General features: G+C 38.5%; 1 protein-coding gene across 3 annotated transcripts; it reads right to left on the minus strand.

Moving 5' to 3' along the window:
* Positions 1-5,647: 5,647 nt before the first annotated feature.
* KCTD20 (potassium channel tetramerization domain containing 20) lies at positions 5,648-23,592 on the minus strand. Of its 3 annotated transcripts, none has more exons than XM_048497538.1 (9): positions 23,434-23,586; positions 22,607-22,711; positions 19,746-19,937; positions 17,592-17,766; positions 15,294-15,396; positions 14,724-14,844; positions 12,751-12,948; positions 9,969-10,079; positions 5,648-8,929 (listed from the first exon to the last, which is right to left on the minus strand). In XM_048497538.1, the coding sequence occupies exons 3-9, from the start codon at positions 19,876-19,878 to the stop codon at positions 8,643-8,645; spliced, it is 1,128 nt and encodes a 375-aa protein (XP_048353495.1). In that variant the 5' UTR covers positions 19,879-19,937; positions 22,607-22,711; positions 23,434-23,586; the 3' UTR covers positions 5,648-8,642. The 3 variants fall into 3 exon arrangements, with proteins under 3 accessions (XP_048353495.1, XP_048353494.1, XP_048353496.1); XM_048497537.1 differs by having other exon boundaries at positions 17,592-17,769; XM_048497539.1 differs by lacking the exon at positions 22,607-22,711 and having other exon boundaries at positions 17,592-17,769; positions 23,434-23,592.
* Positions 23,593-24,292: the final 700 nt, after the last annotated feature.

Genomic DNA, 24,292 nt, shown 5'->3' on the forward strand with positions numbered 1-24,292 from the left:
AAAAACACCAAATATTTCCCAAAGATTTGAGGGGGTAGTCGGGCTGTAGAAACTGTTATACCCCTATTGTTAAGTTTGTAAACTAAGAAATAGACCCTACCGCTTTAAAACTAGCGAAATTCCAACCACTTCCGGCTGTGGAGAGGAAGAAGACTGATAGAAAGAACAACTCCTAGATAGTCAGGAAGTGCAAGATGAGAGTGTGAAAACATATAACGGAGCGGGTCTGTGTGGAAAGTCTAGACAAGTGAGTTAATAACTTCATAAAAGTAATTGATTTAAGAAGTGCACCTTTTATTATTTCGCTGTAGACAAAGGATTGGCCTGTTGGAGATACAGGTTTTTTTTTCTCCTTTTTTTTCCTTGCGTAAACGGACAAGTTTCAAAACGGACTGCTAGACTTTGAATTTAGCTAGTGGGAGTTATTGAAAGAGTAATCACATATGGTAGAACTTGTGGCGAACTTCGTTACTCTATTTTAATAAGAAAGATATTTTTTATGTGAAACAATTTATTTTTCTTTGATGGCCACAAGAAAGGCGAAAGCCAATGGCAATGGATTAGCTGCCATAGAAATAAGAACTCCAGAGAAGACAGACCCAAAAATGGAACAACTTATAGATTTGATAACAACTTTTCAAAAAGACACTAAAGAAAAATTAGACAAACTTGACAACGATGCGCAAAAAAGATTTAACAAATTGGATAAAGACACCAAGGACAGATTTAACAAAATAGACATGGAACTCCAAGACATGAAAACAGAGATCAACCAAATCAAACAAATGGAGAGCTCCATAGGCCAAATCGAAGAGACTCTAAAAAATAATCAAGACCAATTAGAGGTGATGAACAACAAATATGAGATCCTCCAGAAGCAAGTAGAAGGTTACCAAAATACCATTGCACTGATGGACTTAAAACAGAAAGAAAAAATGTTGCGCATAAGAGGAATCAAAGAAGAAAAGGGAGAAGATCTACCACTCAAATTGGCGCCCATATTAGCTGAAATCTGGGAAATGGAGGAAAAAGAAACATACAAAGAATATGATCGTCTGTACAGAATTAACTCAAGATATGCCAGCAATAATAAATTACCTAGAGACGTGATTATAAATTGTGTAAGAAAGTCCATGAGGGACGAAATACTCCATTTCCACTCAAAAAACCAATTAAGACTTGAGGGGCAAAACTTAACAGTCTTAAAAGAGGTCCCAAATTACATTTTACGAAAAAGGAAGGACTATCAGTTTTTGGTTGAGGTACTGAGGAAAAACCAAATTGTGTTTAGATGGGAGCTCCTGGAGGGTCTATCTTTTACTTTTCAGGAGGCACGAACCCTCATAAATTCGGTGGAAAAAGCGCAGACTTTTTTGAAAACTCACAAACTTAGCCTATCATGTAATTAAGGTCACAGACCCGGGTAAGCTTTATTAATTTATTAATTTATTATTTGTACAATTAGTTAACAGGCGGATTGTAATAGTAGAATTTAAGAAATTTTCTAACGGGTATTAGTGAGTATACAGCTATTGTTAACGTGTTACTGGTTACAACTGAAGGTAATCATGAATTTCAAACTATATTCCGATAATGTAAATGGCCTTAACAATCCTAGGAAAAGAAAAGAATTGTTCCAATATTTTAAAAAAAGAAACTATGATATAATATGTATCCAAGAATCGCATATTAAGGAGGAGGATGTAAGATTACTTAAGAACAATAACTTGGGGAAAGTCTTCTATGCTACCAGCAAGAAAAAAAAACGGGGAGTCGTATTCTATGTAAAAGAACATCTGAATCCAAAACTACTCTTTTCAGATGACGGAAGAACTCTAATAATAGAAATTTTAATAGGGGGTGAAAAAATTATATTGGTTGGTATTTATGCCCCAACAGAGACAAATAAGAAAAACAACTATTATTCTACCTTATTAAACAAACTATTAGAATTTACAGAAGACAATCTAGTAATAATGGGAGATTTTAACGGTTTAATAAATCCTGAAATAGATAGGAAAGAAACAAGACAAAGTAAAAAAAACAGACTAAAAAAGAGACATAATGTCCTTCCGAAAGCTTTCTTCCAACTAGTGGATAGACTAAAAGTGAAGGATGTATGGAGACTCAAAAATGGAAATTCTAGGGACTATATCTTTTACTCTTACAGACATAAAATACACTCGAGATTGGACATGGTATGGGCAACAGGAAAGATCCACCAACAAATTACAGATATTAAGATCCTGCCAAAATTCTTGTCAGATCATAACGCGATCGAACTAGAAATTGGCATAAGGAAAAAATCTAGACTATGGAAATTAAAAAATTGGCTAGTCAAAATGGAGAATCACCACAATAAAACTAAAACAACAATTAAAGAGTTTTGGGAGTTAAATAAAAATTCCATAGATAATTTAAATATGTCCTGGGATGCATTTAAAGCTACCATGAGAGGTTCATATATAAGTCAAGAAATAAAACAGAAAAAAATCTGGAGATCAACAGAGCAAAATTTATGGTCAAAACTCAAAAATCTTGAATTAGAATCCCAAAAAAAACCCCTAAATAAAAAATTGCAAAAGAACATAAAATTGATAAGAGAACAATTGGAAGAAAGAAATAGAAGGGCTCTAATGCAAAATTTAAAAAGAATTAAATATCTTAATTATGCCCAGGCAAATAAATCGGGAAAATGGCTCTCTTCAAAAATAAGAGAGATAAATGAGAGTAAGATTATTAATGTAATAAAAAAAGATGGTATAAATATAACAGACCCCAAAACAATAGCTAAGGAACTGAATGAATATTATTCTAAGTTATATAAAAAAATTGATGTACCAGAGGAGAAGATAGACAGTTACTTAGACAATCATAAATATATAAATATACCCCAAGAAGACCTCGAGGGGTTAAATTCTCCATTTACCGAAATAGAAATCGAACACGCAATCAATAAAATAAAATTAAATAAGTTGCCAGGGCCAGATGGCTTTACATCACTATTTTACAAAACATACAAAGAAGAAAATGTGAATATACTTACTGAACTCTTTAATAACTTAACCCGGTCTAGAGACATCCCAGATACTTGGAAAAGAAATCATATTATATTAATTCCTAAAACAACAGACGAAATTCCTGAAGTAGACAAATTTAGGCCAATTAGCTTATTAAACATTGATTATAAAATTCTGACATCAGTTATGTCAGAGAGATTTTAAAAAAATCCATAAAATGGATAAAAGAAGAACAGAGAGGCTTTTTACCGAATAGGCATAGTAAAAATAACCTCAGAACAATTATTGATATTATTGAGATTCTAAAAACTAAACCAAGCAAAAAACTTGCCCTTATCTTCCTAGACGCCGAAAAGGCCTTTGACAAAATTAATTGGTTATTTATGCTAAAATTATTTGAAAAAATAGGATTAAACGGGAATTTCTTGGATATAATTAAATTAATATATAGAGCCCAGAAGGCCACATTAAAAATAAACGGTGAAGCTCAAGATGAATTTAATATATATAGAGGAACAAGACAGGGTTGCCCACTTTCTCCCCAACTATTCATATGGGTTCTAGAACTGTTATTACAAAACATTAGGCAAGATAAAAAAACTAGAAGGATTAAAAAAAAATTGGAGGATTAAATTATAAAATACAGGCATTTGCAGATGACACGTTGATTATCTTAAACTGACCCAATAAATAAAATCAAACATCTCTGGCAGATAATAGAAGAATTTAAGCAACCTGGCAGGGTTCACAATTAATAAAACAAAACAAAGATTCTAGCATTTAACTTAAACAAAAAAGAAGAAACTCAATTGGCAGAAATATCAGGCTGCAAAATAGTCCAGGAAGTCAAATATTTAGGAATCAACTTATCAAAAAATAATCAGGACATCTATAAGAATAACTATGTACGACTATGGAAAAATTGAAACAAGATCTAAACAAATGGACGAACATCAACTTATCCATTCTAGGGAAAGTTGCACTAGTTAAAATGGCAATATTACCTAAATTGATGTACCTACTACAAGTTATTCCATTTATAGATAACTTGAAACCCTTCAAAGAATGGAAAAAAGATATTAACAAATTTATTTGGGGTGGGAGAAAGCCTCGAGTCAAATATAAAATAATGATTTCTAGGAAGGAAAGGGGAGGTATGTCATTGCCAGACATACATCTATACTATGTGGCGAACGCCCTAATCTGGATAAAGGATTGGATTGAGTTATCTAATATACACATCCTAAATTTAGAAAATTATGACTTAAACTATGGTTGGCACGAAAGACTTTGGTTAACAGACGAGAACAAAAAATATAGATCGTTTAACCAACATTATGTAAGAAAGTCACTAATCAAAGTGTGGGATAGATATAGATTACTTCTATATAGAACTACCCCCTTATGGCTATCAAGACTAGAAGCAATAAATATGAAAGGTTGGCCAAGAGACACCCGATGGCCAACTTATAGAGAAACATTAGAATTTGATAGAGGAAAACCTAAATTAAAAGAAAGAACTGATATCCAAATAGAAGGGAAAGAATGTAATTGGTACACCTATTTGCAGCTCACCGACTGTTTCAAAAAAGATCAAAAATATACTGGCTTCCATTATAAATCCACTAAATTCGATGAAATTTTAACTAAAGGTAACAAAAAACTAATAAGTAGGATCTATATGTACTTAATAGACCTAGAAACAGAAGAAGAATTAGTAAAAGACACTATGCTACAATGGGCCAAGGACTTAGGAAGAAATATTGACTTAAATGAATGGGAAACAGTCTGGAAGAGAGCTAACACGTCCATTTTAAGTATGGATATAAAAGAAAATGCATACAAGATGATACATAGGTGGTACTTAACCCCAGTAGCCATAGCGAAAATGAACAACACTTATCCAATATGTTGTTGGAAATGCGAGAGAGATGTGGGTACCTTCATTCATTCCTGGTGGTATTGCAAAAAGTTGAAGAGATTTTGGTGTAAAATACACACTCAAATGCAAAAAATTCTTAATGTACAATATGAGATGGAACCAGGGTTATATTTGTTAGGGTTATACAGTATAAAAGAACTCCAACCACATTCTAAGCTCATAACCTACCTTACGGCGGCAGCAAGGCTACTAATTGCAGCCAACTGGAAAGTAAGGAAGGTTCCATCTTTAGATGAATGGTTGGAAAAAATTTACATGATTATGGATATGGATTGCATTGCATTATCTTTACAGGAAGAAGACACAAAGAAAAGAGAAAATATATGGACACACCTGAAAACCTTTTTTTTACAAAGAAAGACAGAATTCAACCTTTATTGTTTGTAAAGCTATTAGTGTAAAATTCATATAAGTGAAGCTCTAACAGTTATACTTCCCGTATTTTGATAGTAGGTTAATTTGTAAACAAGGAAGAGAAGCCTTATCTAATTATTTGGTAAACACACTCCCTATGATGGGAGAGTTAGACAAGAAAATTTACAAAGAACATTGCAAGATTGAAACAAGAAAGTATGTACAACTTTATATACAGCAATTTTTTTAATGTATAATGCATGATATCTATTAATGTATTATATTTTAAATAACTAATAAACTTATAAAAAGAAAAGAAAAGCACAATTGCTTAATTGAACAAATAATACTTTAATAAAGGGTATGCAGCAGTATATAAATAACATATGCAGAAACTATATATAACGTAGGATCTTGTAAACAAACATGTCATCTTTGCACCTGAGTTGCAGGTAATGAAAGAGGGAACAAAGGAAAAGGACTTTCACACCAGGATGGGAACTGTTCACTTTACACAGAAGTCCAGTGCACTTCACTCTATAATCAAACCTATCAAGTAACTTTGGGTAAATAAATCATACTGTTTTGATGAAGCGACATGGTTTGCCTTTCATGAATTTGTGTAATCAACTTCTATTGGCTGGATGGTTAACAGGAGCATCCATGTTCACAGGCACTGTGCCTCTGAGTACCTATGGCTGTGAGGCTCCTTAGTGGAAGGATTATGGCTACTTGCCATGCTTATGGCTTTCTGGGGACAGCTGGTAGATAACAATAGTGAAGTAAACGGGTTCTGACACAGCATTGTGACATATACATGAATAACTTCCTAGCCGTCAGCATCTCCTCTTGATATGAACAGCCAGCTATTGGTAAAACAGAAAAGGAGCAGCCCTGCAAAGCTGCCCTTGATCTCCCATCTGCAAAGACTAGCTGTACAGTTCTATTAAAAATGGGTACTTGTTAATTTATTGGATTGTCATATGAATTTAAATCTTTGTTCTTAGACCTTGCAGTAGAGCTGTTATTCATTTTTGGCTGCTAGTGTTCACAATGATAAGGGTAAAAGGCGAGTGTACATTCCTGAAGATTCAGTGAGCATGTCTGGAGGAGTTGCCACAAACTGGCTGTAATGAACCCCTGAGAATGCCAGTCTGCCCTTCTGTGCTTTACCTGTTTACTGATGGAAACCACTGGATAACTCTGGCTTACGTAACAGCTTTGTAAAACATGTGCCCCTAAGCAACACTGGTAATTCTCATGGCAAACTTCAAAAACACTAGATTTGCGTTAGTTGGTCATCTTCAAAGTCTGACACCCTCAAAATTGCATACTTTTTTTTGGGGGGGAGAGAATATTTAAATGATTTGAGAACAGGTGCTATAAGTTAAACCTCGTGAATCTGTTTTCCTAATGGTGCAGCCCTCCTTCAACATAAGTAGAAATCCACCATTAGTTGAACAGATCCACAGAATTCAACTCTATTACAGATAGCTGCCAGCTAATCTCTTGATCAATCATTTCCATCTTTGAATCCAACAGTGACCAAATCCACGTGTAATAATTTCTCATACTGCTTTCAATATTAATGGTTGCTTGTGACTGATTACCTACAGGCACATGATGGGACTGCAAACGCATTGGGTCAAGAAATCTTGTTCCAGTATGCTGCTTCTTTGCGGTGCTCTGAGAGGAGCCATGTTGGGGCAAAAAAATCATGTCCCGATGTGATTCCTCTTGCCCTGTGCATGCTTCTCACTTTCTACGGGGAAAGAGAGAGCACTTCTAGCACAACTTTTTGCGCCAAAGTGGGGCGAGGGTAGGAAATCATCCTGCAGTGGGCAATTAACCTCTAAGTACTTAACACATCTTCTGTGACATGTTCAGCAGGATTTTTTTCCAAAAGGAATTGTGGACTCTGTCCCATATTTCCTTTACATGCTTACTACTGGGAACATCAGGGTAATAATTCTGGCTTACCCTTGCACTTAGTATAACGGTATATTCCTTTCATATGTTTTTGAAAAACTTGCAGTTTGTGAAAGAATGACCAGAGACATAAACATGGCAAATGTTTTACTGTTAGAACAAATTTCATCTGAACGTCATCATACTTCGCCTGTGTTCCTCTTCTGTGAAATGCATTTATGAAACAGGAGGCTGGTGTTTGCTTACAGCAGAATGGTGTAAATCAGCAATCAATTTTGGCAATAAAGCCAACATCAGCTATTGGAGGTCTAACAGAGCTATTTACTTTGAAATAATATACTTTGGTATTTTTTGCTTGCCAAAAGATATTCATGTTTCTGAGACTTTGGAGAATTATCTCCAAATTGGCAAAATTAGGTAACTCATTTGTTACACTGATCTTCATGGATTACTCACTTGCGAGGGGAGGGGGGGGGCGATAGATGAGAAATGTCTCACACCTAAAGCTAGAATTCAGAAATCCCTATAGCCTTCATAAGAGAGGGAAAATCATTAGTACACCATGCAAAGAAAGACTTTAGAGGTTGCATGATGACACATCAAGAACTTCCCACTTCTTGGGATTCATGTCTAACATGTACCAAGATTTAAAACTAATTTTACCTGGAGTTGAACACACAGCTATGGAGCATTTGGCTGCTTGAAAGTTACCTGCTATTTAAGATACAGCACTGTAGATTTAATAAGAGTTTTGTATATAAGCTGTCTCCACTTCTTGGTACTCAAATCCTCTTCTACAAAGGCTATGTCTCAGAGGTGATGTGTGCATATCACATCTATGCATGTACGAGAGTTTAGCTTTGTTTCCTTTTCGTCTGAGATTAAAAAGCAATACTTGAAGTTGGCACAAGAGGTACTGAAAAGGAAACTGACAAACACCGCTCATGCTACTGCTTGTGTGCCCTTTATATTACCTGGATTGAAACCATGAGTCATTTTTTTCCATAAACATCTTACAACTGTAATATTAGAGTCCCTTTTCTTGCCGTGCTTGACCTTGTAATTGGTGCCCCTGAAGTAACAGCCACCATACATTGAATACGAACACAGAACTTCATACGCATGTACACTGGGTGTCTTCCAGTGCAATGAATAAGGATATTTACTTCCATTCTTTGACAAGGTTAGATGAAAACTTGAGAGCTTTCAGTTTTGGATTTAAGAATGCCAGGGCTTTGCTTGAGGAGAGACTACGTTTAGCTAGCACAGCAACTGAGAGTATAAAAGAACTTGTTAAGAGATTCAGTTGTTGGAAGACTGATGATAGGCTACACTCAGCCGTAAAGCTTTAATTGGGCAGATCACCAAATCCATTAGTGAAAACTATACTTTCCATTTTAATCTGGTAGATCACTAGGATCCATTTGAGGAAGTGGTGCATTTAATCTGTCAAGTTCATCCACCTGGGGAGGGTAAGGCATAACCTCTTGGTCTTCTGCTACATCTTCGTCCACCATAAGGTTTGTTAGAGATTTGCTTCTAACACACTGGAAGTCGACATGGCGGCTCTTCCCTTCTTCCTTTTCCCAAGACATCTGAATGAATGGCCGTTGCACATAATTATATATCACTTCTGAGCGCCCTCCAGGCCTCCTCTTCACTTTCTCTTTGCATGTTGGGTAACCTGAAACAATTATTTCAGCAAAGTTATTCTTTCAGGCCGACGTTGGCTCAAGTGGGTAGCTCTAACACTTGATAAAATAACAAGTTGTATACTCCCGACATGTTGAGGCAGAAAAGTGGCTATGATGTTGCCATTTTATGAACAAGTCATTTTCACAACATAAAAGTGAAAGTTAATAAGAGCAGTTGGATTTTTTAAAGTTCTAAAACCCTTCTTCCCAAATGAATGATGTTTTGTTTCAAAATCTGCAGGAATAACCATGAAGGCAGTTGGTGTTATGTGGAGAACAAGAAGGATTTTTGATGTTTTAAAAAGCATGTGTGTCCAGCTTGCTGTGGGCAAAGTGCAGACGACTGGGAAAGGCAATGGCAAACCCACTTCCATAAACATAGTCTGTGCCTAATGAATATTGTGATCTGACATCAATCTTTGCCTTAATGCAACAGTGAAAATACAATTAATTCCACTGCTCCATCAATTAACATGATAGGCTTTAGCATCTTACAAGACTCTTTGTGGTGTTGGCTGCAGCAGTTGCCCCTATGGACTTCGTCATTGTGCTTAAGGGACATTCATGAAGTCAAAGGAAGTGGGGAACTGGTGCAATACAAAATGTAGGACAAAGGACCAAACAACAGGAATAGGCTTTATGAGCAGGCTCTGGGTTCCTCACAACCATACAGCAGCTGTAGGGAACGCTTTTTTTAAAGCCTGCAGGGGCCTGATTCAGTTTGGGGTTGCAATATTGGGCACACACACATAGTTCTTTCAGTTGAAATAGCCCTGGTGGCGAGCCTCAATCCAAAATTATGCAACTAACTCCCCACCAGGGCCATTTTAGCATGAGATTTCATGAGCTCTTCCTTCCTGCAAGCTACAGTTGCAAGACAAATTAAGAATCCCAGACCCTACTGTTTCAAAGACATAAAGTCCAACATGTAACAGTGGCAAAATTCAGCCATGGGAGAACAAGTAAACGGTAGGGTTTTTTTTTAAAAAAAGGGATTACTGGTTCATTTTTAAAAAGTACTATGTTTACCTTCAATGCCAATTCGAATATTTTTCAGGCCTCGTTCTTTCAAGACTGTTTTTGCAACATCTCGATTTTCTATGTACTTGAAGAATCGGTAGAGCTTTGAACTATACAGGACTAGAGGAGGAAGGAAGCCACAATTAGCACTGGTATAAAATAAATTTGCTCTTAATATTTACAATAAAGCAGTAATTAGTATACCTACTTGGTAACCTATTTATTTAAAATTATTTATTTAAAACATTATTTGCCACTTTTCTACATTGTGGAGCTTTAAGACAGCTTAAAATATAAATAAAACAATAAAAAAGAACACAATTTAAAATCTCTAATTATGACTGCCAATAAATAAAAACTAAATTAGTCAAATGCAGTCCTAAATGAAACTGTCTTCAGCTGCCTCCTGAAGACAGAAAGTGATCAGGCCAAACCCATCTCCTTGGTGAGGCTGTTCTATAAGAATGGGGCTGTCACTGAAAAAATCCTGTCTTGTGTGACCACCAGTTGAGCTCTTTGATAAGACAGGAAGGCCTTTCCTTGTGATCCTAACTGTCAAGCAGGAATGTATGGGAGGAGGCAGTCCTTCAACTACTCTGGTCCCAAGCATGAAGGACTTTAAAGGACAAAACCAACGCTTTGAATTAGGCTCAGGAGCAGACTGTAAGCCAGTGTAAATGCTGTGGTATCAAGGTCACATGCTCCCAGTAGCTGCCCCAAGCAGCAGACTAGCCACAGCATTCTATGCTAGCTGCAGCTTTGGAACACTCTTCAATGGTAATGCCAAAAAGAGCATATTGCAAACAGTTCAGTCTGGGTGTAACTAAGGCATGGATCATTATGGATAAATCTGACTGAACCAGGAATGCATGCAGTTGGGCAAAAGAAGTCCAAGCTACTGCATCAACCTGCAAACCTGGCTTTTCAAGAGAGCATAACCTGATCCAAGACAGGAGAAATCTCATCCCCAGGCTGCCTTCTATTAACCCAGGGAACCTGGTCAGGTCAGGGTTAAATGTTCACTTGTTCACTTTCATTCAGTCCGTTACTGACTCCAAGTACTGGTTCAGAACATACAGCATCCTTGGAATTAGTTGGGAAAGAAAGGTGGAGCTAGATCTACATGTTGGTAACTTTACAGCCCTCCAGATGACCTCTCCCAGGGGCTTCATACAAATATTAAATAGCATGGGGGATAAGACTGGTCTCTGCAGAACACCACAAGCCACTAGCCATGGGGCTGAGCAAGAATCCCCCAAGAGAACCTTTTGATAGCCACCCCCCAGATAGGACTCAAACCAGCATAATACAGCACTGAGAAACAGCACTCAGAAACAGCTCAGAGGATATCATGGTCAATAACATCAAAGACTGAGAATAGATCCAGCAGAACTAGATGGGTTTCCCTTCCCCTATCTAGTTCTCCATAGAGGTAATCAACCAAGGCAACCAAAGAAATCTGTCCCAAATCCTAGTCTGAAGCCACATTGAAATGGTCCAGAAAAATCAGCCTCTTCCAAGACCCCCTGGAACTGAGAAGAATCCACCCACTCTAGCTCCTTGCCCCCAAATGGAAGATAAGAGAGACTGGCCAGATGTTCTTTAACCCAGTACGGCTCTAACGGATTTTCAAAAATAACAGGTCTAATCATTGCCTCCTTAGCACCAGAAGCATAACTCCCATTCTCAAGGAATCATTTACCACTCCTCTGACACACTCGGCCAGTCCCCCTCTGGTGACGTTTATTAGCCAGAAAGGACGGGTCAAGAACACAGATGGTAGGTCTCATCTCTCTAAAGATCTTATATATATCCTTAGGATCTACAAGCTGAAAAGTATCCATATAAATCGGACAAGCAGATGCTAAAGGTACATCATCTCAGCATGAATCCATGCTGGCATCTAACCCAGAGTGCATCTAGGCAATTTTGTCTGCAAAGTAAGTAGCAAATTGACCGCAGAAAGTTGTCATGCAGTCAGAGTCTTGTTCCTTGAAGCTATGATGCAGAAGTCCCTGAACCACACCAAACAGCTAAACTGGATGATTACATGCAAACACAAAAGTAGCAGAGAAACTCTGTTTTTTGCTGCCAATGAAACAATAGGTTTTAATACAGGCTCTATATTATGTTTGACAAGTCTCCTTCCAAGTTTTCTGCCAGTAGTGGCCTAGCAGTTGTCCCTTCTGTTTCATTGCCATTAGTTGCTCAGGGGACCAGGGAGACTGGTTCTGTAAGGGGGAAAAGGCACTTAGGGCAGATTGTGCCAATAGCCTGGGCCATTTCCCTAAGCCAGTGAGCAGTGGCAGAATCATCACCCTTCAACCAAAGTATTTAAAATTAGCAGTTTAAAACTATTCAAAGTGGCTCCATCAAAAGCAATCAGATGAGAATCTTGAAAAAGTGGATGTGAAGAAATGCCCTCTATTTTGGGCTATACTAGGAATTTGGGGGCTGCAAACTTCCCCACATTCCCTCTAAGACATTTCTCTCTTTGATAAAAGGATAAGAAACAGGAGCACAGTTAATTGATCTCAAGCATCCCCTAGTTGTACAATGATTCTCATAAGCACCCAGTACTTCATATTTGGTTAGACAAATACTTTTAGACAGCTTCGAGATTAGTGGTAGCTAATTTGAGCAAGTAGGAGAAGGGGGCGCTGGGTGGAGTTTATAAATTGCAATGTGGAGTAATGCCTTCCTGTAGAAGATTCTCTAAATGACACAGTGAGAAAAAAAAAAACCAGCCTTAGGACTATGTTGTTTTTTTAAGTAAAGAGCATGAACTTACTTTGTGAATATTCCTCTCCCATGGGAGGTGGGTAGTCTTCATCCCAGTCCACTACATCTTCCTCCGTTAAAACCACAATGTGACACTCACGTTCTCCTTTCTTGGCACTGCCCACCATTATAGGCAAAATCAGCTCTTCCAGGTAACCATCAAACTGCTTGTGAGCACCATCATTAGACAGCTCATGCAATAAAGCACCTAATAAGGAATCAGACACACATAAGTCTGTTGGAGAATGACAAACTTCACTCTAATATTCTAGAATGCCATTCTTCTCTAGTATTTGTGCCATCCTTAGCACCGTTAAGCCTGCTGATTGGGAGTCCTGCTGATTGGGAGAAAAAGCAGGATATAAATATATTAAATAAAGAAATCATGGCTAGCTCAGGGGCCCAGCTGAAGCCTAGTCTCCTCCCTGCCAGCTGTATCTTGCCACTTTAGGCTATGGCTACCAAATGCACACGTTTGTGTTAGATAGCTGACTTCCTTTCTGACACTTCAGCCACAGCTGTATGACCCGAGGCTTGGTTTATTTTAATACAGGAAGAACACTCTCCAATTGACAAGTGACACAGAATCAGTCAGCTGTGCTGTTTGCCATAAAAGAGTCAGTGTAGTGAAGTGATTAAAGTGTTGGACCAGGATCTGGGAGACCTGGGTTCAAAGCCCCAGTCTGCTATGGATACTGGGTGGATGAACTTGCTTGGGCTAGTCATGTATTCTCAGCCAACCTACCTCACAGGGTTGTTGTGAAAATAAAATAGAAGCGATATGGATTATGCAAGTCGCTTAGTGCCCCCATTGGGGAGAAGGGGGAAAAGGAAGGATATAAATGAAGTAAATAAAGAAGTCCCATCCGAAACAAATACACAGATGTACTCTTACATTAATGTTTGGAGTGCTTGGCTCTAAACTATCCTCAGCCAGGATGTCAACCATCCCTGACCACAAAACACTGTTTTTTACACTGATCCACATATGTTACACTGTTTGTATAGTGGCACACAGGTAAAGACAGTGGCTGTTTCACTTACTGCATTTTATCCATTATACTTGTCTCCCACCCGTCTTCTATGCAGCTCAAGGTGAAATACGCCCAGTGCCCAGGCAGTCTTCCTATCTTCATGATGAATTTCAGCAAGTTGTTGCATCATGTGCCTTCAAACAATCCACTCTAATATTGTCTGCAATATATGCTTTTCCAAAGTCCCTGTGTGTTTTGTCACAACCTTGCTAAAAAGCTACTTGACCATTTTACACACAAAGATTCTCAAATTTCCAAGAGAACAAGAAATAAAACACCCTAATATACTGGACTGAATGTTAACATTATGGAGCCAGCACTTTCTGCCTAAATCAGCACTCCATGTAATGGCTGTGACATTTAAAAGACTCTTATTACCACGGTAGCTATAGCAATGGCACATAAAATGGAGGTCGATAGATTAAGCACAGGTCTGTAGTAGATGGGAGAAGTAGTGATAATCTTCTATGGAGTGGAAATTATTTACCTGTTTAGAACATTTATGCATGCTCCAGAAACTAGCTGAACAATACCACAGAAAACTTGGTTAGGTTCCAACCCAATCAGCTGCGTTCTCTTTTTTGATCATACAGAAGATTAAAGTTCAATAACCAAAGCAAGGCCTGACCAAGAATGGCCCCAATGCATGCAGTATGTACATGACACCCCTTTAAGTTTCACAGCACTTTCTCAAATCTGTTTTTAAATTGAATTCCACATTTTAAAGAACACAGAGTAGTCAATTAGCCTATATAATATAAAATACTAATATACCTAATACAAAATACAACATAACTTTATCTTGATTATAAATACAATTCCATACAATTTCTAATCAATTTAAATACATTTCAGGATTTCTTCCCTCATTTTCATCTGGCTTGATTTTATTCCAATAAATAATAAATGGCTGCCAAATTTTAACAAGGGAAATATGAAATACACTTACTCAAATCTTGACACCTGATTGTGTTGAAGTCAAAGTTGATGCAAAGATAATCGCAGGTATCTCTAAGATCAGGAATAGAAATCCCATCAGGACAGTGAATCATTCCAGTTTTGTAATAATCCTGAAATGATATAAATATGATAAAGCAGATCTAGTTGGATTATTAATATCTTTAATTTGTAATTGTTCTTCCTTTGGAGAGGCCCATAAAGAGCCTTCAAGGAGTTTAATCCAGACGGGGCACCTGGTTAGTTTGAACAGTGTCCACTGTTTTTTATATGGCCTCAGACCATTCTGTTTTATTTTTAAAACCTGGCCTTTTTTGTTAGTTTCATATTTTACCACAGCTAGGAATGAAAAACATTCAAAAGGAAAAAGAGGAAAAACTTTGTTACTCATAAACTGACAAGTACAAAATGCTCAAACAGACAGAAAATAGGGATGAAATAAGAAAAATCCCAAGATATATCACCATTTGAAATACTTGTGGAGAAACTGAAAGCTTCTCTGAACTTGAAGACAAAAAAGGGACAGACAATTCTGTTTCCTCAGCTTCAGGAGTTTCCTTACCAGAACTGTCCGGAACACAGTGGAGCCAATTCCGTCTGCAATTTCATATTCACCCTTCTCATTTGGCCGAGTGAAGTTATATTCTCGTCCAGGTCCAAACATTCTGAAAGGTAGCAAGGTATCTGTGAACCTGTTGCCATTGCTAATTCCCAAACACCAGGTATTCTGAAGTAAGTTGACTAAGCCAAACCCATTCAAAGAAAGAATCATACAAATGTGAACTACTTATTACTTGAGAATGCAAGAACTGCAGGGCTCTTCAGATAGCACTTTATGCAGTTTTCACACTCTGAGCTTGACAACAGAACATCTGTTGCATAATCCAGCTGTCTGGTATTTGTAATGTCATACTCTTCACACACATTTCCTTCACCTACTTAGAAGTTGCCACAGGTGATGAGTTTGCCATAGAGGCAAGCTCCGCATATGGGGCCTGATTATGTATTTGAAGGTGTCAGTCAGAGGATGGAGTATAGTTGTTTTTCATTGCCCTAGACCAGTGGTTCTCAACCTGTGGGTTGTGACCCCTTTGGGGGTCAACGACCCTTTCACAGGGGTCGCCTAAGACCATCAGAAAACACATATTTCCTATGGTCTTAGGAACCGAGACACCACTCCTCTATGGTTGGGGGTCACCACAACTTGAGGAACTGTATTAAAGGGTTGAGGCATTAGGAAGGTAGAGAACCACTGCCCTAGAAGGTTGGACCAGAACCAAAGGTTGAAATGAAATTAAACGAGTTTTTGGCTAAATATTAGGAAGAACTTCCTGTGGTTCCTCAGTGGAACTGGCTTCCGTGGGGGTTGGTAGGAACTCCTTCTTCACAGGTTCTAACCAGAGATGGCCATCTGACAACATGGCTGATTCTGTGAACTTAGGTAGATCATGAGAGAGAGGGCAGGAAGAGATGAATCAGTGCTTCGATCTCAAGGCCCTCTCTAACATGCCCGGAGTAATGTTAATTGCCGCTGTGGGATCCAGAAGGAATTGTTCTCCAGGCCAGATTGGCCAGGGATCCTGGAGGTTTTTTGCCTCTCTCTGGACAGAGCAGGGGTCATTGTGGGGACGGGGTGGGGGGGAGTAGTTTTGAATTTCCTGCATTATGCAGGGGATTGGACTAGATGACCATTGAGGTCAATGGTCCAGATCTGCGTTTCTATGGTATGTGTGCTGCTGGGCCATTTAGTACAAAGTGTGAGGGACCTCCTGCTGAGGGTTGGGCCTACACAGGATGGAACATGCAGCTCAAATCCACTCAGTGTGATGTAATGGCAGCAGACTGGCATATCAGAATCAGGTTGTAAAACAATACGGGAAGAGGGGAGATTAAAAATAAGGGCAGGGGACGGATGCTGAGCCCGACCCTCCCTCAGAGGAGAAATCATTTTTCTTCAAACATTTTAAATCTCAGTAGGACTCAAAGACCAGCCTTATCCTTGGGCTGTGGAGAAATGGTTATAGGCAAAGGGAAACTTGAGTGGGTGCAGATTCAGCAAACCCTCTTTAAATTTCCACATACACACTCCACCACCACCACCACCCAAGAACTCTCACATATAAAGTCACATTGCTTTAGTGTAGAGTCTGAAGGCCCATTTTTACACTCCAAGTTTAAGACCCAGGTTAAACACCCCCCCCCCCATCTTGTGTTTTATGCAGACTCTGGTTAATACATTTAGAATATGTCTATATTTGTACTTTCTATTTAAATTAAATATTGATGGCAGCTTACAAAAAAGAATTTTAATACACTACATAAAAACAAATTCTTAAAAAATTAATACAAAATTAGATAGAACGGAAAGGTGAGATATTCAACTGAATATTCTGATCAGTGTTGGTTTAGGAAAGTAAAAAACCACTTAATATGTGAATATGTCCCGAACTACTTTTCTTCAAAACATACACCTCTCTACATTGTCTAAGATTGTGGTTTTCACTCTCAGCTTGTTCTCATGAAACTAAAGATCCCCCATTCCAATATTTTCAACCTTAAATTCATGCTGATCTTTCAATGAGATTGTGAAGGTCTACTCTTTCTTTCACAGAGATCTACTTCCAAATAGGCACAATCCAGTTTCAGTTAAGCACTTCGAAAGGCTGAACCTTTGTTAACCCAAGACCAAAGCATTTAGGATTGCAGCTCTCAATGATACATAAATATCTCCCCAAATTATACATTTTCCCACCCATATATATGCTGTTTAGTAATATCTAAGGTCTTAGTATCAACAGTGGAAATCTATTTCCCTTTTAGAAGGATTCTGTTAGTTTTAAAAGATAATGAAACTACTTACCGTCCTAACATAGTATCAGGATGAGCTGTAAATATCTGAGGATTTACAACAAATCTAGTGCCATCTACAACCAAAGTCACTTTCTCTTGTGCTTGGACTTGTGCACTGTTGTTCAAGCTGGCACAGCTGCTTCCATGATCTTGTGAGGAGTAGTAGTCTAGACTTCTTTTACTTCCTGCTGGGAAGAAAATGCATGTGGCATCTTTAAAAACATTAGAACACCGAGAACTTGTTAGGTGAGTTGCATATCTGAACTCTGCATCTAAACACAGCAGACCAAGCAACAGTTGAGTGACTGGCATGGTTATTTCAAGCTGATATGGCTTTTTTCAGAGTTTTAAGGTAATTCAGATTTACTGAATCACCACACCTCATGGCTATTAGGCATTGATAGGGAACCTTCACATCCAGAGGCAGGATACCTCAGAATATCAGTGCTAAGGGCAACATCAGGAGAAGGCTTTCGTCTCTGTGTCTTTTTTGTTGGACCTCCAAGACAACTGGCTGGCTACTGTGTGAAACAGCATGCCAGTCTAGCAGTGCAATTCAAAGAAATGGTTATTAGGAATAAGCCCCACTAAATAGATCAGAATTCTGAATGGACTTACTTAGGAGTAGTCTCTAAATGGACCACTGGCCTGATCCAGCAAAGTTCTCCTTCTGTTCTTAAGTTTATACAGGGCTAACTCAAAGTGCCATCAATCAGATGGTGTGAGTGTGCTACCACTTTCTCTGTCAGCCTTTTGCAATGGAAAAATACAATGAAAACGATGGTACATCAACCATTCATCTTTCTCCTTGCAGACTTGGTAGAATTTATAATAATTTGGAAAGAAACTGCTGATTCTGTTATTCCCTTCATATGTAAGGGACACATGTCCTGGTTCAAAGATTTTTAAAAATGGTTTCATGAACAGTCATCAGGGTTTCTTACAGATGTTCCCTGAACTTCAGAGTTTGTCAATGTACTCCTGAGACCATTATCCTTGCATTAAATCCAACAGATCATACCTGAGTCGGCCCACTTGGGATTGCATTGTTAATTCTAGAAGAAGAAGAAAAATTTGGATGGATATCCTGCCTTTCTCTCCTGTAAGGAGACTCAAGGAGGCTTACAAACTCCTTTCCCTTCCTCTCCCCGCAACAGACAGGGAGGTGAGGTAGGTGGGGCTGAGAGAGTTCTGAATGAACTTTGACTAGCTCAAGGTTACCCAGCAGGTTTCAAGTGTAGGAGCAGGGAAACAAATTCAGTTCATCAGATACAAGTCTGCTGCTCACGTGGAGGCATGGAGAATCAAATCTGGTTCTCCAGATAAGAGTCCACCACTCTAAACCACTACACCACACTGGCTGTAAGGAGAAGAGAAGTAATAGCACTAAATGTTCTAACCACAGCAAAACTAGTATTTGAAAACTTTTGGAAACAAAAGGCATTTTCATATAAGAACTATTGTTTAGAGAGAATTGAAGATTTATACAAATTTAGTCAGGCTCACACCTTTTCAAAAGTTTACTGATGTGCCAAAATTAACTTAAATCTGGAAATGTGCGATTCAGAATATGGAAACAAGTACAGTACAAATATGATTATATTATGGCTTTATTTTCAATATTAAATATTTTGTTGAATGTTATTAGTTTTGATTGTTATGTAAAGATTTACAGTAATTAAAAAATCAGGTCATGCACATGTTTACTACTTTGCTGGGTAACTGTTTTTAAACTTCTAGGAAATTCATGTGCTGAGAGGTGAACATCCTCTGAAAGCAAAACTCCCTTTATGTTGCTGTACAAGCACAGCAGAGCGCTAGAGCAAACAGGGATGCAAAAGTAGAAACTCAACCACAACCACATCATTGGTAACTCAAATTCTGCAGCCATGAACTACTGCTGAGATGGCAACTGATTTCCCTTCATGGCATGCCACTTGCACTTAGAGGAGCCATGAGCCATCACCCCCACACAAGCCATAAGGCCAGTGCAAATGTGTGCCAGCCATTTTTTGCGTGATGTCAGGTTGCCTGGAAAGCAAGTAATGGCTGAACCATCCTGTGCCATGGCAGAAGAAACGACCACAGGCTGCATCATGATAACTCAAACACCTAAACAGTACTGGCCCACTTCTTGTAAAGCCAGTGCCTTACTTGTTCTTACCATTATTTCTGCCAAGTGGGGAAATGTTACTGGCTTGACTGCCCTGTTTCACATTACTTTCTCCTGGGTCGTGGGTTGTAGCAGTGACATTTTCTTTGAGCTGAAAAGATTCCTGATTGTTCATCCTCTCCATTCCAGTTGAACAGTTAGTGCTCGTTTGAGGTGTTTGTTCCAGGTGGGTTGTGTGTTGACCTGCAGTAAAAGAAAAAAATCTGAGTCCAGTAGCAAACAAAAGGCCAACAAAAGGTCCAGGGCATATGCTTACAGAAGCCAACGCTCCCTTCATCAGGTGGGTGATTGGAATTCCAAAGTGACAGCCTATCTGTAGAAAGGATTTTCTTTCCACTTAGTACCAGTAATAGTTTACTGGCCAGGATGGTGGAACTGAACAAGAATTATTTTTCACCTTTCCTAACTCATCAAAACACACGGCAAGCTAGTATCACTTTGTAGCTATGCTGTGAACTAAGAAGTCCCCTGTTCAAATATTGCTTCTGCCTGGACTCCGCAAGGTAGCTTTAGGCAAGCAACCACCTCTTAATCTTTGTTGCAATATGGAGGTAATACTGACCTGCCTTACAGGCTGCTGTTGTAAGGTTGATTAAAATTATGCATTTATACCCCAACTTTCCAGTAGAAACCTGAAGCTGTTTACATCATTCTCCTCTCCATTTTATCCTCACAACAATCCTGTGAGGTAAGTTAGGCTAAGTGGAAGCTTGCTGGCCTAAGGTCACCCAGCAAGCTTCCATAGCACAAGCAGGAACTACTTTGATCTCAAAGCGCTATATAAGTACTAAATATTATTCCTTCCACCAATTACTACACTGTTTCAGATTCAAGGAAATCAGATCCAAAAATGTGAATTTTACTCCTCTACATTTACCCGATCTCCCCGATTTATTTAGATTACACTACTTGCTGGACAATCCTGATCTTTCTCTCTGTATGATAGTGGCAGACTTTCTCCTGGAAATTACTAAATGCCAGTAGATTTCCGCCCACAACATTTATTTCCTGTACTATATATGTTTTTTTAATCAGTTTTTTACTATTGTTGTACTGTTGTCTATGCCAATAAAGGCTTGCTTAGAATATTATTCCTTAAAATAAAATAAAATAAAATAAAATAAAATAAAATAAAATACCATCCAGCCATCTGCTCACTTCCCGGTATCTAGAATTATTTTGTTATTGGATTAAATGCCTAGCTGCAGAGAGCACTATTCACTTACGTTTGAGGTAGAGTCTTGTTTCTGTACATATAATGCAGTTTAGCACACAGGACAAAAAAATGAGATACTACCATGTCAGAGTCAGCAATTATTTCTTCAAGCAAAGTGAAATTTACTACAGGTGGCCTGTAATAGTTCATCTTCTATTTGTCTTTTTAGTCTTTCTTTTCACAACCTTATAGTTATTTCCTTCATCTGTATTTGATAACTATAGCATCAGAGTCAGAATCATTAGCCATGATCCTGCACTGTCCTTGGCCAGTGACTTCTTAGCAGGCAGTTGTATGAGGTGATCACATTCAATAAGCACAAGAAGTTGTCCTGCTGGAGCCAGACGGAGATCTCCCAGTGGAAACAACATAATTGACTAAGAGTGCACATGAACAACCCTGTATTTGCATAGCAATTTTCTTTTGTGATATGTTCATATGTAGTTCAAGAAGAAAATGTTTACCTACATCAATAGTGAATTTTGTCATTCTTGTCCTACTTCCAGGGCTTGAGCAAACACAAGGCCCTTTGAATCTTGGATATTCTGCCTTATCGCAACTGGCAGCTTGTCCCCTTAGACTTTGTGGTATCTGATTCTAAAGGCCTAACCTTTTATACATTTCAGGCCCTTTTTGCTGCTCCACAGTACAGGCAAAGGTCTGTTTAACCACCAGCCCCAAAAGTAAGCATCTGAACTGTGTTTCAGCCAAAGCCTTTGTCACAAATCACTGAGAAGGAGTGAGTTTAAGAGTGCTTTGCCCGTGTCTTTCAGGGGAATATATCAGCAGGTACAGTCAATATTACTGGTCCTTCAGTTCTTGAGCTATTCAGAATTTGGCTATCCCATTAAGAGTTGGTTTCTGATCAGGACTGACTATTTATAACCATTGTCAGCCAACTGTACTAAGAAAAATTAAATCATTTGTTACCAAGGGCAATGCAGAATGCTTCTGTTGTGTTATCTACACCTGTTATGGAAGAATGTGATATTAAAAAAATCCAAATTGCTAATTTAAAAAGGAGGGTTTTTATGTTTCTTGCTTTTCATAAGACCTAGCCAGGTATAATATGTAAAAAACGTTATATGATGGTTATTTCTATCGTGGACATGCTAATAGGCTTGCCAAGATCTGGAGAAAAATGCCTGTTACTTTAATACAGATTTAATGTGATGTTATTTCTCTCTATGCCATGAAAAGTTTCAAGTGACCTTTTCTACAAATTAAGCTTCTACTGAAAGAAAAGGCCTGTCGGCAACCCTGCAACTGAAAGCATTTTGAAAAGACTATCAATATCTGGTAATGAAAAGGTGAACAACTTTACAGGCCGTACTTTGACACACTTTAATTCTACACAATTAATAGTCACTTGGATATCATTTTGATAAACATGGCAGATACTATAGCTAATGAAGACAATGTATTTAGTTATACAATATTGACTTATTAGAGATAGGTAGCTTTCTATTTACTTGGTACGACATTATCAAAGACATTTGTACTGTTCTGAGGACAAGAAACGCACAAAAGCCACATTTTCAAGGTTTTGGTAAGAACTGCTCTGAGTGACCACAGATTGTTTACATCTCTAAAAGGTAACCTGATCAGTTGGTCTTGCATACTACAGTAATCTTACCTGTCAAAGGTGTTTGCAGACAGCAGATACCAAAAAGAACCCTTTGAAAACAAGTCAGTGTCTCAGACTCAAAATGACTTTATCAGTTCACAAGTATCATCTTGCCTAATAGAAAGAGAAAGTGGGACAAATAGGTGTAACTAGGGAAAATCAAAACTAGGTTTTTAGAAGCACAGCCCCCTATTTTTGTCCTTATTGTTACAGACATAGCACTGCTAATAATCTTCTCTTTTTAACCATAAAACAGCTTGATCTGAGATACAAAATACTGGCATGAGAGCTTCAGATTGTGACAAATCCTGCGAGCCATGTCACGGTTTGTACCGGACAGACTCACGCTGGCTTCTCATAATCGCTTAACAAAGGATTTAGCAGCGTCTGCCCCCAGCCCTTGTTTCCTGGCCGTCTTGCAGTGCTCTACTAGGCAAAGCTATCGGAAGGCCTACAGTAAACATGGACGGGAGCCTTTCCAACAGGAAACCATGCAGGGTGTTTATCCGCCAAAGCAAAGACTGTGCTTCCAAACTACCTGCATTTGTAACTTCATCCACTGAACTGTCCCAGTTCTTTAGCATTCTAATATTTGCGACTTTAAACTTGTCCTTTCCCCGACACGTCTTCATTATGTAATCTGCATTTCAAGTGCCAGAAATCTCCGGAGTTTCTAAAAGCTGCTTGGCTTTCCGTTCCAGGCCTTAACCAAACATATCCATAGAGAACTTGGGACCATCGGAAACACGGCTCCAAACTATTTCAAATCCTATTTCCGGAACGCAGTTCTCCCACAAAGATTCTTTTGTAGAGCAAATTAAATATACTCCACTTACCTATGCTGAATGCACAAATGGTCGCCGCTGACAAAATCGCACAGAAATCTTGAAATCTGTCATTGTAAGAACGGGTTACGGGCACGAACCTACACAGCAGACCAGAGCAGCCGAGAGTTAAAATTGCAGCGATCAAACTCTCCTCCCCCTGTCTTAAAACCCCGGTAGTGATGCATGTAAATATTTCAAATTAAGAGTCCCCTGCCAGCTCATACACAAGAGAGACAGCACTTGCCAACACTCAGTGCTAAGGTTTTGTTGAAACGACAATAATATGAATTCACGTGGGATGTCTTAAAAATATCCCTCAGAAGAGCTCCACTTTTCACTCCTGTTCCAGAACCTAAGACTACACAACTCCTTCCTGATTCAACATGGTCAAGTTTTATACATTTATGTAGCGAGTAGCGACACCATCTTGCCAATATGAACCCAATTCCAAGAGGCTAGATTTTAAAGGGAACCCCTATCGGACTGGTGTGTAAGAACATCAAACAGACCAATTAAAATATCACAAAGCTGTTTACTACCTTTTCACTTCTCCATGATTCTTCATGAGGCCAGATGTTCAGTACCGAAAAAAAGGAGGCATGGGGAGCAAAGCAATACTTTCAGAGCATGGTGGGAAAGGATAGTCTGTAGCCTATCCTTGTAACATGGATGAGAGAATCTAAACCAAGGGACATTTTCAGTCAGAAAATTATAAAGTGTTTTACTTTGGAAATTACAAACAGAAGAACGGGAGTTGTTCTAACAGTGAGGCAAGATGTAGCAAAAGCAGTCAGGGACTATAATGCAAAATCTGACCAAATAATATCAATCAGACTTCCCAGAAAGCTGATCAATACAATTATCATTC

The sequence above is a fragment of the Sphaerodactylus townsendi genome, linkage group LG05 (genome assembly GCF_021028975.2).
Source record: "Sphaerodactylus townsendi isolate TG3544 linkage group LG05, MPM_Stown_v2.3, whole genome shotgun sequence".
Classification (NCBI taxonomy): domain Eukaryota; kingdom Metazoa; phylum Chordata; class Lepidosauria; order Squamata; family Sphaerodactylidae; genus Sphaerodactylus; species Sphaerodactylus townsendi.

Excerpts from the sequence above, each read along its gene's own strand:
- KCTD20 (XM_048497539.1), bottom strand. The coding sequence starts at position 19,878 with ATGGAGAGGATGAACAATCAGGAATCTTTTCAGCTCAAAGAAAATGTC. Across the intron at positions 15,397-17,591 it reads CCTGATACTATGTTAGGACG|AATGTTTGGACCTGGACGAG; the intron begins GTAAGTAGTTTC and ends GCTACCTTTCAG. Across the intron at positions 12,949-14,723 it reads AATCAGGTGTCAAGATTTGA|GTGCTTTATTGCATGAGCTG; the intron begins GTAAGTGTATTT and ends ATTCCTTATTAG.